The sequence below is a fragment of the Notolepis coatsorum genome, assembly GCF_963971535.1.
Source record: "Notolepis coatsorum genome assembly, chromosome: 18".
In the NCBI taxonomy this organism is placed as follows: Eukaryota; Metazoa; Chordata; class Actinopteri; order Aulopiformes; family Paralepididae; genus Notolepis; species Notolepis coatsorum.
The window spans coordinates 36983059-36998416 of record NC_140182.1 but is presented as its reverse complement, the minus strand read 5'-3'; the positions used below and the strand labels follow the sequence as shown (position 1 = coordinate 36998416).

Genomic DNA, 15358 nt, shown 5'->3' with positions numbered 1-15358 from the left:
CATATTATATATTATTATTTTATATTATTCAAAATGTTCCTGCCTGTACCTCCCCTCCCCCCGCTCCAATGCTGCTATGATGCTTGAATGGGATCAATAAAAGAACACTTGACTTGACATACAGTATATATATATATATATATCATGTTTTTAAGTGTCATTACTACTTAACAGTGTATACGCCACTATCAGCTCTCATAAGAGGCTTACAACATATCTCTCCATAGTAATTCAGAAACTGAACCTCGCTATTTCTTGATATAGGGCATTATGGGGTATACCGTATAAACAGCCACAGTTATAATGCATTGTAAAGTATTCTGAATACAATTCCGTGTACTGCTCCCCCGAACAAGGCATCCGTCTGAGAGACACTGTGTCTCTGCCATATTGCCTGAGCAGGATTATGCATGAGGTTGAACAACAGGATGGACCACAAATCTGAAGATCAACTAGAGTTCTCTTAATCCAGTGTGATTTCCTCTTTTATACATCTAACCTCTCATTATATAGGTTACACCCTACACTGTATTAACTCTTGATGGATCATCATCATCCAACCTACTTTTCATAGTGTGTCATCACTATTCCCTTCTATGCCGCGAGGGTCTGTGGGGCAGTGTTGTAGTACTCGAGTCCAGGACTGATTTTCAGGACTCATGACTCGACTTGGACTTCAAGTTCAAGTTTCTTTAATAGTTGTCATACAGAAGTACAGAATACTTTTATACAAAATGCTTCTTTCTGTTACGCTCCAGAGACTGTGCTAGACAAAAAATAAGTATAAAATAAAATAGTATAGCATGTATGTAACGGCCAAAATGGATTAATGTGCAGTGGATTTATGTGACCAGGGGGTGGCGCTTCTTTTATTTAAGCGTCAGGTAAACCTGTAGGAGGAGGAGTTTTGACCCGGAAAAGGGCAATGGTTTTTGACCGCACGCACGCACGACGCATGTCTCAGGTCGAAATGTTTGTAGGCAATTAGTTATTGTATTCATTATTATTTAATCAGTTTAAGGAACAAAAGCAAGGATATTCTGTTTGCACGGTGAAGCAAATAAATATCATTTTCCAAGTAAGCTGCCTGCATTGTGTCATTGGGACAAGGACTGTTTTTGGTATGAGACCAGGAATATAACGGCGCGTCAGCCAGTCTAACTACGGGATCAAAATTGCTCAGTAGCTCCGTATAAGACGGGAGCTCCTTTAATAATGTAAAAATAGAAGTAAAAATAGAAGTCACGTACGTAGACACAGTGTTCAGTATATACATATGTACAATGTTCGATGCAGAATAGAGTAACTGAGTTACCGTACAATATACAATATACTATGCAATATACTAATATACAATACTATATAGTGCAACGCAGAAATGGGATGAGGTACAATTTACAGTAAGGTGTACTGAGGTATGGGTTGTAGTGCAAATCCTTTACCAATAAATATAAAGTGTGTCTAGGTGTTCTAAAGTGTGGAGAGTGGGTGCTGCAGTGTGTTGTTTGTTTAAAGTGAGTGTGTGCGTATGGATGTGTGTGTTGTGTGTGTTGTGTTGTGAGTGCATTTGATGGTTGTTGCATAGTGTTATTGTTCGTTGAGCAACCTGATGGCCTGGGGATAGAAGCTTCTTCTGAGTCTTGAGCACTGATGACTCGGACTTGGACTTGGACTCGAGCATTGACTGCATTCGGACTCGGAAGGTGCAGACGAGGACTCTGACTTGTTAATTGATAAATACAGTTATTTCTTTTTTATATTTTTTGTAATAGGCCCTAATCATTTGGCATAAGATATTGATGGCTCGTGCATTTGTTTGGCTATTGTGTCACAAAGTAATAAACTCCCTTTGAAATGGTGACTGACCGCTGTGTCATTTATGTTTAATGTAGACCTTTTTTATTTGTATATCAGCTCAGACTAAACCTTGATAACTTGGACTCGGACTAGGGTAATGGGGACTCGACTCGGACTCGGGCTCTTCTTTGGTGATTCGGACTTGGACTCGGACTCGAACACTGGGGACTTGAGACTCGACTCGGGCTCTTCTTTAGTGCCTCGACTACAACACTGCTGTTGGGGTATATATTTATTCACTTGTTTATCTCTGGATTCTTTTCGATTCCCCCACTGAGCTGTGGCTTGTTTTCACTTCGCTCCATCCTGCTTCCTGCCAACACGAGACGGAATGCACACCAGGAGGCACATGAAACAGCATCGTCGCTGTGAGGTCACATGAAAATAAAGGTTTTCTATTCGCTGTTAGCCCAGTCAATCAGTAGTGAACGCCGATTGCACGGCAGCCAACCCCACGTCTCCGCGTGGTGTGTTTGACTTTATTAGTGGTGGAAGAAGTACACAGTTCCTTTACTTAAGTGAAAGTAGAAATACCCAGATAAATGAGTATTCTGTTCAAAGTAAAAGTCCTCCATTCAAATTCTACTTAAGTAAAAGTAGAGAAGTATTTGCTATTGAATGTACTTCTACAGTAAAAGTATGCAGTCTACATGATGTTTGTGTATTCCAGTGTTTGGCAGCGTTCAAACCTCGATCCATTGACATCTACAGGTTCTGTTAAAGTGGTATCTGGTCCAGTTATGCTGCTCTGGTTAAAGATTATGTTAAAGTGGTATGTGGTCAGTTATGCTGCTCTGATTAAAGGTTATGTTTTTTTTTTGATAAACTTTTTCTCCCATTTTCTATTTTTCTCCCATCCCAATTTCGTATCGTCCAATTCTACCCTCCCATGTCTCGAACGTTGTTAGGCCATGCCTCCCACAAGCCGGCTGCAATGTGAACTAAGCCTTACATCACGTGTCCCCTCCGGTACTCGAGGAAGCAGCAGTCGCATCTTTTCACCTGCACAGCGCGAACTCTCAGCGTCGGGGCCGGGTCTGCGTTTGGAGGGCACGCCGCCCCCGTCGCTTCCTGATTTTGCTGCGCAGGCGCACCAACCGACCTGTAGGAGTCGCTGTCCACAACGTCCGATCCCCACCCATCAGCTTCCCACCCCCTAATACTGCCAATTGTATTAGTATGAACGACCAGCCAAGCTGATAGCAATGCGGAGAGCTGGGCTCGAACCCAGCGTGGTGGTGAGCGCCTTGCCCACTGCACCACCTAGCCGCCCCGATTAAAGGTTATGTTAAAGTGGTATGTGGTCCAGTTATGCTGCTCTGATTAAAGGTTATGTTAAAGTGGTATGTGGTCCAGTTATGCTGCTCTGATTACGTCCTCTTGAAGTTTGGTTCAGATAAATGTAGTGGAGTAAAAAGTACAATATCTCCTAAAGTATAAAGTTCCCTAAAATGGGCGGCTGGGTAGCGCAGCGGACTAAGCGCTTGCCTACCACCACAGAGACACTGGTATCGAATCCAGCTGTCAGCGGTACCTCCGGCTTGGTCGGTCGTCCATACTAACACAATTGGCAGTGTTAGCGGGTGGGAAGCCGGTGGGGTTTGTATCCTGGTCGTTGTAAACAGCGACTCCTACAGGTCGGTAGGGTTGGGCACCGAAAACCGGTTCTAATTTGGAACCGGTTCCTAACTTCCGGTTCTGGAACCGGAAGTAACATACCTGCATTTCGATTCTTAAAAAAAAAAAAAAATGTTTTACTTTGTTAATTAATACCCTAGTTACAGTACAGCAACCAAATTAAACTGTATCAAGTCAACTGAAAATGTGAATAGTATGAAAAAAATGTAAAATTTTCAAAAAAAAAGAAGATTCTCCTGCGAAATAAGCTGTGACATGCACCTCAAAGAATCGGAATCGAGAATCGTTCAGAACAGGAATCGATATGGAGAATCGGAATCGGAACCGGAATCGTTCAAAACCAAACGATGCCCAACCCTACAGGTCGGTTGGGGCGCCTGCTCAGCGAGGAAGGGAATTGGGAGAGGTAGTGTGATCCTCCCATGTGTTACACTCCCTCAGTGAGAGTCCTCGCTGTCAGGTGAAAAGAAGCGGCTGGCTGACTCCACATGTATCGGAAGACACATGTGATAGTCTTCAACCCTCCCTAGGCCGGCAAGTGGGGGGGGGGGGGGGGGGGGGGGGGATGCGCGCCACGACCAGGAAGGGAATTGGCATAACGACTAAATTGGGATGGGAGAAAAATACAGAAAAAAGGGGGAGAAAAAGTAGATAAAAAAAAAAGTACAAGTAGCTCAAAAATGTTACTTAAATACAGTACTATAAATACTTTCCACCACTGGACTTGGTAATACTGACCGTCCTCGCCGACGGCCGCTGCGGGACGCCTTGCCGGAGGACACGGAGGCTTTGCCCTTGGGGGTGCGGACCTCGCCGTTCTCCGCGGGCGTGACCCCATCCTTGGTGGGCGCGGGGAGGGGCCCCCCAGGCTCCTGGATCACCATGAGGTCGTCCTTGCTGTGCTGACCTAGGTGCAGCTTGGCAAAGTCAAAGCCCTTCACACTGGGAGCCTGAAGCTGAGGGGCGGAGCCAAAACAGAACAGAGCAGGACAGGAGGAAGAGGGGGATGGGGAGATGGGGGATAAATGAGGGGAACGAGAGGAGAGGAAGAGAGGGGAGAGCAGAGAAGGTGCGAAAAGGGAGAGGGGAGAGGAGATGTAGAGAGGTGGGAGGGAGGAAGAAGAAGAGGAAGAACGAGAGGAGAGTGCAGGACAGGAGGAAGAGGAGGGGTGGGGGATGCTGGGAGAAAGGGAGAGGGGTGGAGGAGTGGAGGGAGGTGTAGGGAGGACAAGAACGGCAGGGAGAAGGGAGGAAAATAGAGGAGAGGAATGCAATGGGAGGAAGGAGGTGAGGAGAGAAGAGGAGAGAGGAAGGGAGGAGTAGAGCACATGGTAGGAAAAGGTAGAGAATGACAGAGATGTTGTTTGACAGAGATGAAAGGGAATGAAGCGACATGAATAAAGGAGAGAGGGGGGGGGGGGAATCATTCAGTTATTATTAAATAATAGCCAACATGGATTCATTTAAGGGGTTATTTAGAGGTATGGGACTCAACTACGGTGGGTCCCAAATGGACAGACAGACAGACACGTTTGCAAATGCCCCTCAGACTGAGAGAAGCGAGGGAGCGAAGTGATATTTACACAGAGGTGAGTGAGTATCTGCAGAGGGGGACTGATGCATGGGTGGGTGGATGGGTGGATGGATGTCCAGCTGGGAAAACTCAACCAGACAGACATTAATGAGTAAAAAGCAAAGGTAGAAAGAGAGAGTGAGAGAGACAGCAGTGAGTGTATTTGAGTATGAAGCCTAAGGGGTTTTCCAGCAGCAAAGAAGGGCAAACAGTAGAATGTCAGATCAGTGTGTGTATCTGTGTTTGTGTGCACGCGCGTATGTGTGTGTGTATATGTATGAGTGAGTGAGATGATTTGTATCCTTTAATTGTCCTTAAAACTATGTCGAGCCACCGCAATATTGGAAACTTATGCATATAAATTGAATTACCGGATTCAAATAAAGCACTTAAAATGTGTGTGTGTGTGTGTGTGTGTGTGTGTGTGTGTGTGTGTGTGTGTGTGTGTGTGTGTGTGTGTGTGTGTGTGTGTGTGTGTGTGTGTGTGTGTGTGTGTGCGTGCGCGTGCGTGCGTGTGTGTGTGCGTGCGTGTGTACATTAGGTCTGTCCCCGACTAAGGAATTGTATAGTCGACTTTGATTGGCCAATTTATTTCTTTGATCATTCCATTTGGGCTGTGGGGAGTGTTTGTCTGATTTAACTAGCATTTTTGCATTCGACTGAGAGATTGGCAGTCGACTACGGCTCCTTTCGATGGCTTAGTCGACTAGTCGAGGTCACCCCTAGTGTGCATGTTTGCTAGTAAACTGCCCCACTCTCCTCTGTGCATTAACACGCCTTTGTAGGAGGGGAAGCTCTCCAGATCGCTGCTACCGGGACGCAAAAGATGGGTTTCATCATAATTAACACACATAATAAAACATGTAAAAACACACACATCCAGGCTCAACACACGCGTGTTCTACTAGCTAATTACTACTTTAGCAACGGTCAAACGGCGCACTGGGGAATCACTCAGAGCAGACGATACAGGCCAACTAATCACTGGGAATGCTACTGCTTTATACATCACAGGGATTATAATAGCCAGCAGGGGATCTATAGTCGATAATCACAGGCAGCACTACCTACAGTAATACAACAGGGATGGATGGATCGTAAATCTGTAAAGCCAGGCCTGTACTGCTTGTAAAGGTACACGTATCCGTACCAAACCATTTCAGTGTGTACCGTACCGAACGGCTGTGTACCGAACTAATACAACGGTATGTTAACCACTAACGACCGCCTACCGGGGGCTGTTTTTTTCACAATCTAATATAATAATAATAATTATTTTTTTTCTTTACAAGTCGATTATTAATTTCAATATCGAATATTCATTGACAGCGCTACAAGTACAATTAGTTACTGCACACTACATCACCCCTGAGTGGAACATGGAAAGCCAAACTTTCCCCCACTGTACCGAAAACCCGTACCGAACCGTGACTTCAAAACCCAGGTACGTACCGAACCGTGGTTTTTGTGTACCGTTACACCCCTACTAGCAAGTAGAGCTGGGCGACATGGAAGAGTCATGATCATATTGATATTGATATTGATATACAGCATAGGACGAAATCTGCTCACATATTGCAAAATAACATGTTTAATGATCCAGTTGATGTTGTGAAGCTTGATGTCAAACCCCTCAAAATATTTCATTTTGTGAAAATGTTTTTAGTTAACATTGTGCTTGTTATCATTAATTTCAATTGAGGATCCCATTCAAAGATGGTAAACACTTTGCCCAGTCCTACCGACAAGCACTGGTCTGCAGGATAACATTATACTGGTCTACAGGATAACATTATACTGGTCTACAGGATAACATTATACTGGTCTACAGGATAACATTATACTGGTCTACAGGATAACATTATACTGGTCTACAGGATAACATTATACTGGTCTACAGGATACTGGTCTACAGGATAACATTATACTGGTCTACAGGATACTGGTCTGCAGGATAACATTATACTGGTCTACAGGATAACATTATACTGGTCTACAGGATAACATTATACTGGTCTACAGGATACTGGCCTACAGGATAACATTATACTGGTCTACAGGATAACATTATACTGGTCTACAGGATAACATTATACTGGTCTACAGGATAACATTATACTGGTCTACAGGATACTGGTCTGCAGGATAACATTATACTGGTCTACAGGATACTGGTCTACAGGATAACATTATACTGGTCTACAGGATACTGGTCTACAGGATAACATTATACCTCCTGTTGCGGTTTTTCTCTCCATAACGGTTTCTCTCCTCTCTTTACATCCTCAGATGTTTTCGACATCCTCCCCTTTCCTTCTGCTCTCAACAACTCCCTTTTCCTCTTCTCTTTCTCTTCATCCTCTTTCTCCTCCTCCTCTTCTTCTTCTTCCTCCTCTTCTTCTTCCTCTTCCTCCTCCTCCTCCTCCTCCTCTTCCTCCTCAGTGCTTCCACTGATCTGTTTAGCCTTGGCAGTGCCCAGGGACCCCTGATCAGAAGCAGGGGGTTGATGGGAAGGAGGAGCAGAGTAACGTGAAAGGTTTGACTTTTGAAGCACAGCCACAGCGCTGACGTTCCTGCTTCACCACTAGAGGCGCCACGACACAATATTATCAACACACTAGAGTCGCCATATTGTGATTTATTGCAATTTATTACCATTTTTCAACTGCAAATTATGTCCCCAATGGACTTTTTTTAATTTAATTTAAATAAAAATAAATACATGTTATTCTATTTATTTTTGGGCTTTCTGTATTTTTCACCCATCCCAATTTAGTCGTTATGCCAATTCCCTTCCTGGTCATTGCCCGCATTTCCCCACTGTCAGCCAGGGGAGGGTGTAGAACTATCACATGCCTCCAATACATGTGGAATTGCCAGCCACTTCTTTTCACCTGACAGCGAGGAGTTTCACTGGGGGAACGTAACGCATGCGGAGGTTCGCGCTATTTTCCCCAGATCCCCTCCCTGCTGAACAGGCGCCGCGACCGACCAGTAAGAGTCGACCAGGACACATACCCCACCGGCTTCCCACCCGCTAACACTGCCAATTGTGTTAGTAAGGACGACTGACCAAGCCGGAGGTACCACCGACAGCTGGATTCGATCCCCAATGGACATATTTTTTCTACTTGGCATCACTATATCGATATATCACCAGATTCACCACCATATGTCGCTGTATACTCTACTCACAACCTCTATGAATTTATCGACTATCTATAACCTCTACTCATAAAAGTGCTAGTCTATTGTGTATAGTAATGTATAATGTATTGAAATCAACAATGTGCTCAACCCACAAAGTCGATTCATTCTCAATTAATTCTTAACTGGGATATTACACCCTTCTCGTGCCAAAGTCACCCCCCCCCCCCCCCCCCTGAGAATTATCAAGAGTGAGTTTACCTGCCCATCCAAAATAGAGCAAGCTCTGTGTCATTTCTCAAGGCCATGCACGCGCAACAAAGGTTTTCCACAAACTCCCAGAGGCGCCGGCAGCTTGAAGCCGAGTTTTTCAAAGAAAATAATAAAAATATATTTCAGTCTCTGATCGGCAGGTGGTTTTGATCAGATGTTTTTGACCTGCCAAGTGTTCCCAGGGTTGCATCAGAAAACTAAGACCACCGCTGCGTTCCTCGTCAAAAAGTACACACGATGTGCAAAACCACCTGGCGATCAGAGGCAGGGAAATATTATTTATTATTTATTTGAAAAATTCATCTTAAAGCTGCTGGTGCCTCTGGGGGGCTGTGGCTGTGGAAAGCCTTTGTTGTCTGGGCTTAAAATGTGACGAAGAGCTTGCTCTCTTTCTGCTGAGCAGGTAAACTCACTCTTGATCATTTCTCCGAAGTTGCCTACAGCAGCTTTAAATTTACGTAATTGAAAATGAATTGACTCCAATCCTGATTCAAATAACGACTAAATGATTATTGACTATTTCTTCTAGAGGCACCACACTCATCCACTATAGACACTAAAGGTCTCATCTAGGTCTTCTACCAAACACCAGCCAACGCTCTGTACCTTCCCCATTTTATACTCCTCCTCCTCCTCCTCTTCTTCCTCCTCATACTCCTCCTCCTCCTCTTCACTATACTCTAGAACCCTTTGACGTGTAGAAGGTGTTTGTTCCCTGAATGGGGTAGAAGACTGGTGCAGGGATGGAGCGAGGAGAGGAGAGGAGAGGAGAGGAGAGGAGAGGAGAGGAGTGGAGAGGAGAGGAGAGGAGAGGAGAGGAGAGGAGAGGAGAGGAGAGGAGAGGAGAGGAGAGGAGAGGACAGGACAGGACAGGACAGGACAGGACAGGACAGGACAGGACAGGACAGGACAGGACAGGACAGGACAGGACAGGATATTGGAGGACAGGACAGGAGAGGAAATAGGAAGAGGAGAGAACAGAACAGGACAGAAGATTGGAGGAGAGGAGAGGAGAGAAAAGGAGAGGAGAGAGGAGAGAAAAGGAGAGAAGAGGAGAGGAGCGAAAAGGAGAGAAGAGGAGAAGAGAGGAGAGAAAAGGAGAGGAGAGGAGAGAAGATGAGAGGAGAGAACAGGACAGGAGAGGAGAGGAAAGAAAAGGAGAGGAGAGAACAGGACCAGAGAGAACAGGAGAGGAGAGGAGAGGAGAGGAGAGGAGAGGAGAGGAGAGGAGAGGAGAGGAGAGGAGAGGAGAGGAGAGGAGAGGAGAGGAGAGGAGAGGAGAGGAGAGGAGAGGAGAGGAGAGAGAGAGAAAAGGAAAGGAAAGGAAAGGAGAGGAGAGGAGAGAACAGGACCGAAGAGAACAGGACAGGAGAGGAGAGGAGAGAACAGGACCGGAGAGAACAGGACAGGAGAGGAGAGAACAGGACCGGAGAGAACAGGACAGGAGAGAAGAGGAGAGGGGTGTTAGATGACAGATGATTGTGTTAAGTAGAGAGGAGAAAGCTCTAACGATAGGAGCTTCTGCACAACAGAGAGTATGGATCAGTGTATCAGTGTGATGTGACCTCAGTGTAATCACCAGACAGAGAGAGCGGGTGGTGGGGAGAATGAGCCAGAGAGATCAATCATTAAGATAGCACGAGAGACTGTAACACTGGTGTAATACTAGCCAAAGAAAAGATAGTGATGTGTTTTTTTTTTAATCCTCCTGAGAAATCATTAAAGCTATGAAAAGTGATATTTCTGTGAACAACCCTTGGCGCTTACAGTCTGGGTCGAGCGGGCGTCCATATTCACAAAGCTTACCAGAAGAATGAGGGTATTGATATGGGGTGAATGACCCTTTAGTACTTGTGACCTTATTCAAGCTAACGGACCAAAGCTGACTCTAGGTCAGTATTACGAACCTTGAGAGGTGTTGTGAATATGGATGTTACAATAAGTGTATTATGCAGGGGTTCTGACTGTGGGGGGGGGGGGGGGGGGGGGGGTGCAGAGATGGGGGCCAGACCAGGACAAGAGTGAGAAGAGAGTCAATTAGTTACTGCAGTGTGTTACGAAGAGTCAATTACTGCAGTGTGTTATAAAGAGTCAATTACTGCAGTGTGTTACAAAGAGTCAATTACTGCAGTGTGTTACGAAGAGTCAATTACTGCAGTGTGTTACAAAGAGTCAATTACTGCAGTGTGTTACAAAGAGTCAATTACTGCAGTGTGTTATGAAGAGTCAATTACTGCAGTGTGTTACAAAGAGTCAATTACTGCAGTGTGTTACAAAGAGTCAATTACTGCAGTGTGTTACGAAGAGTCAATTACTGCAGTGTGTTACAAAGAGTCAATTATTGCAGTGTGTTACGAAGAGTCAATTACTGCACTGTGTTACAAAGAGTAAATTATTGCAGTGTGTTACAAATAGTCAGTTAAAGCAGTGTGTGTTACAAAGAGTCAATTAAAGCAGTGTGTGTTACAAAGACAGTCAATTACTGCACTGTGTTACAAAGACAGTCAATTACTGCACTGTGTTACAAAGACAGTCAATTATTGCAGTGTGTTACAAAGAGTCAATTAAAGCAGTGTGTGTTACAAAGAGTGAATTAAAGCAGTGTGTGTTACTAAAGCATTACATCACGCGCAGGAGTGGGTTATGAGAATTAGACCATGCCTAGGGGTGGTTGTTAGGCCCGATGCGCAGCCGAGGGTCGTTAGACCCCCCTAGGCATGGTCTAATTCTCATAACCCACGACTGCACGTGGTGTAATGGCTTTTATACAACTGGCGCATTCTTCCAACCTTATTGCTATACAATAAACACACATTAATTGAAGATTTATTGAAAAAACCATCCGCCAGAAAAAGTAGTTCCCAAAAATATATATATATATGTTGCCTCCATGTGGAAGCAGCTCGGAAGTGCATCCAACTGTTCTCAGTAAGACATCCAACAAACTAGCACATCCAACTGTCTCTCAACTAAGACATCCAACAAACTAAGACATACAACTGTCTTTCAACTAGGCATCCAACAAACGAAGACATCCAACTGTTCTCAGTAAGACATCCAACAAACTAAGACATCCAACTGTCTCTCAACTAAGACATCCAACAAACTAAGACATCCAACTGTCTTTCAACTAGGCATCCAACAAACTAAGACATCCAACTGTCTTTCAACTAGACATCCAACAAACGAAGACATCCAACTGTCTTTCAACTAGACATCCAACAAACTAACACATCCAACTTTTCTTTTCTTTTTTAACCTACTTTCTATAGAACTTCATTCTTAGATGCTTCTATAGAAAGTAGGTAAAACAACAACAAAAAAATTTCTTTTCCCTATAAGATTTTTTTTTTTTTTTTACCTACTTTCTATAGAAGCAGCTGGGAGGTGCACTGTTTTAAGTGAGCGTGGATTATTGAATTGATTGATTGATTGATTGCTAATTTTATTACTGTCCGCCTTGTTTCCAACTGGCACTCTTTTGAAGTTGCTCTCTTTCGAAGTTGGTTAAGGTTAGAGTTTGGAATCAGGGCTGGTGGTCTATCGCCCTGCTCTAAAGACAAACTCTAACCTTAACCAACTTCGAAAGAGAGCCACTTCGAAAGAGTGCCTAAACTTAACCAGTTGGAAACAAGGCGGACAGTAATCAAATTAGCTGTTTCCAACTGGTTAAGTTTAGGCACTCTTTCTAAGTCGCTCTCTTTCGAAGTTGGTTAAGGTTAGAGTTTGGAATCAGGGCTGGTGGTCTATCGCCCTGCTCTAAAGACAAACTCTAACCTTAACCAACTTCGAAGAGTGCCTAAACTTAACCAGTTGGAAACAAGGCGGACAGTAATAAAATTAGCAATCAATCAATCAATTCAATAGTCCACGCTCACTTAAAACAGCGCACCTCCCAGCTGCTTCTATAGAAAGTAGGTAAAAATATATATATTTTTTTTTGAAATTAATCAATCAATCAATCAATTCGCACAATTTTTATTTTGTTCCACAATGACTCATGACCCATCAAACATTTAAAGTTTTGGTCTTTTGATTTTACTCCACCAAGCACATAGTGCATGGTGCAAAAAACAACTGGCATTTAAAGGGATATTTCGCGTGAAAATGCCAAAACCGTTTTGCACACATTAATTTAGTTTGTCACTCACTGTCTCACTGTCACTGGAGGACATATTCAAATTCATTAACTCTCAATAACTATCAAACTAAATGAACATCTGTAAAACTGTTTGCAGTTTTGGAATATGACCGTCTGTAGTGTGGTAGTGAAAGGTTAACCTTCTGTAGTGTGGTAGTGAAAGGGTTAAGTATTGATTATAATGATTTAATGACTTATTTTAAATAAGGTGCCACTCCATATTACTGCGCTGCTGTGCCTTTTCTACTGCAGCTCTGCGGGGGCTTTCAGGTCCTCTGACCAGGGCCTCTTGCAACCTGGTCTCGCTTACAATATGTAAACAAAGTACTAATTGACCACAAGAAAAAAGGCACAAAACAATTACGTTATGTTATAGCCATAATTAATATTATTCACATATTGTATCAAAAATGTGTATGTAAATAAGTACATGTTCAAACTTTTAAGTTCCCCTGCTGGGGACCCGAACCCTAACCTTAACCCTAACTTCATGTCTTAACCATAACCGTTAAGCCTGAATGTTAAAACTTACCTCAACCATAACTATAATCATAGTTAGATAGTGGTGAGAGCACTCGCTCACGACTGCAATGATTATTGGTTCAACTCCTGGTCGCTGTGTTTGTGATGTGTTTGTTTGGACTTTTGCAGATAGACTACGTAAATATATGACTTAAGGCTATAACATAAAATAACATTATGTACCTTTTTCCTGTGGTCGATTAGTACTTCATTTACCTTTTCTGATGAGACCGTGTTGCCTCATGGTGGTTCCTAGGATGAAGCTAAAACTGAAAGATGACTGTGCTTTTGCAGTCACTGCCCTTTGACTCTACAATGCCCAAGTACTGTATTGCATTGGATGATTCAATCTCTCATTTTAATTAAGAAGCTCCTTAAAACCTACCTTCACTCACAGGTGCTTTCTTCGTCTGTCTTAATATCTTAAGAAACAAAGACGCACTTAATTATTCACTCAAGAGCATCTTAGGCGACAAACAATTGCTTCTCTAATAAACAGGCAGGAATGCCTCTTTGAACACATTGGTGATCTCTTCACACTTGGTGCGATATGGGCTACAGTTCGGCTGTTAAAACCAGACGTGTGGCCGTACTTTCATCTTCAACAAGGGGCCTCCTTGTCTCATATGGCTGAACATGCAACTCAAATGTTATGACAGGCCGAAGGATGTAGAAATGTCCTTAAAAGGTGTGAGGAGATAAACCACGCGGGGGAACAAGACTCAGTGGAGCCGGTTGTCTGATAAGAGGAGTTCTGAGTGGAGGGTTAGAGGGCACAAATAGCTCTGAAAACAAAACACCAACATACACACCGTTCAACTGTGATGTCACAAACCAACGCGGTACGTGTGACCACAGCCTTCTCCTTGTTGTTCCTCACCCAGTGTTCACGGGTCTGGTGGACCCATGACATTATTAGGATTTTAAAACAACGAAGCCATAACAATTGATGTAAAGATACTTAACAGATGTTAACTGTATCTCAATTACAGGCAATCTAGACAGCATATATGGTTGATATTTGCCTTTTACCTCTGCTAGATCACATTTATCAATAAAAGGGCTATTCATTTTTTTGGGGTTTAATGTGATGTGTGTATGTGAAGAGACATGAATGGAATGATGAATCATGTTTATCTTGAAAAATATAAATGAAACAAGGTGGAGGCATGTTTACTATTTTCACCTACAATTTCCACACCAAATATGTTATATAAATGTGTGTGTGTTGGGGGGGGGTGACAGGTCCAGGAGCATCAGGACAAAGGAGAGGCCTTTCGCTCTTGCTAAGTGAAGAGCCTCTGTGACTGCTATGAGGGCCGCCTTGACTGGCTTGGGTCTAGGAGGTTTCAGGGTTGGTTTTGTAATGAGTGGTGTGACTCTGGCTTGATTTGGAGAGGTGCGAACCACCCCGGAGTTGAGAGAGGAGTTGATGGTCGCAGGTTCCCGATTCTCGGAATCAGAATCAGTATCTGCAGTATCTGCCCCTTCCCCCCCCCCCCCCCCCCCCCCCTACCTTCTGCCTCTGCTGGATGGAGGTCATGGCGTCTGGCTGGAACTCCAGCTTGTCGGTGCGACACAGTTTCCAGTAGAGGAGGGAGATGATGACGATCACCACCAGGAGGGGGATCACCACTCCAATGACGATCCACAGGTTGGTGTTCCCGTTGTCCACAGGTTGGGACGCCAACTTCTCCACAGCTAGGGGGAGAGAGAGAGAGAGAGAGAGAGAGAGAGAGAGAGAGAGAGAGAGAGAGGGGTGAAGAGCTTAAGGTTATGATGAATAACATGAATAAAACATGATCATAGTCCCACGGCGAAGGAAACTTAAACGGCTTTGATGTCACTGTATAAACCTGATCATCTACCTGAAGAGGGTTCATAAGTTTAACCACGCAGCGTGTGTATGATATACAGTAACATAGGTTACTAATTAACATGCTTAACCTTCTTTCATCTCATTCAGTCGTCTAGTGGGTGGCACGTTATACATGAAACGTCTCACAGCCGCTGGTTCATATCTCTCGTACTGTATTCTTCAACAGAGACCTTAATTAAGCTTAATTAACACTCGTTTGATCCCCTGGGGAAATGGACAGTTATACCGTGAGAGAAGAACACGGTGAGAGCAGGGGTAGAACTCCCCTGGGGGGGGGGACTCATTAAGCTTTCATCTCTCGTTAGGGTGTTTCACGAGGAAGACATTT

At 43.9% G+C, this 15358-nt stretch overlaps 1 protein-coding gene across 1 annotated transcript in view; it reads right to left on the bottom strand.

Annotated features, from left to right (window-relative positions):
• The window catches only part of LOC311245321 (UPF0606 protein KIAA1549), a 154470-nt gene that overhangs the window by 33402 nt on the left and 105710 nt on the right, over positions 1 to 15358 (bottom strand). The window contains exons 10-11 of the mRNA XM_084335157.1: positions 14668 to 14852; positions 4234 to 4451 (exon numbers count right to left, since the gene is read on the bottom strand). Of these exons, the coding sequence (XP_084191283.1) occupies positions 4234 to 4451; positions 14668 to 14852 (403 nt within the window). The remainder of the gene's footprint in view (positions 1 to 4233; positions 4452 to 14667; positions 14853 to 15358) is intronic.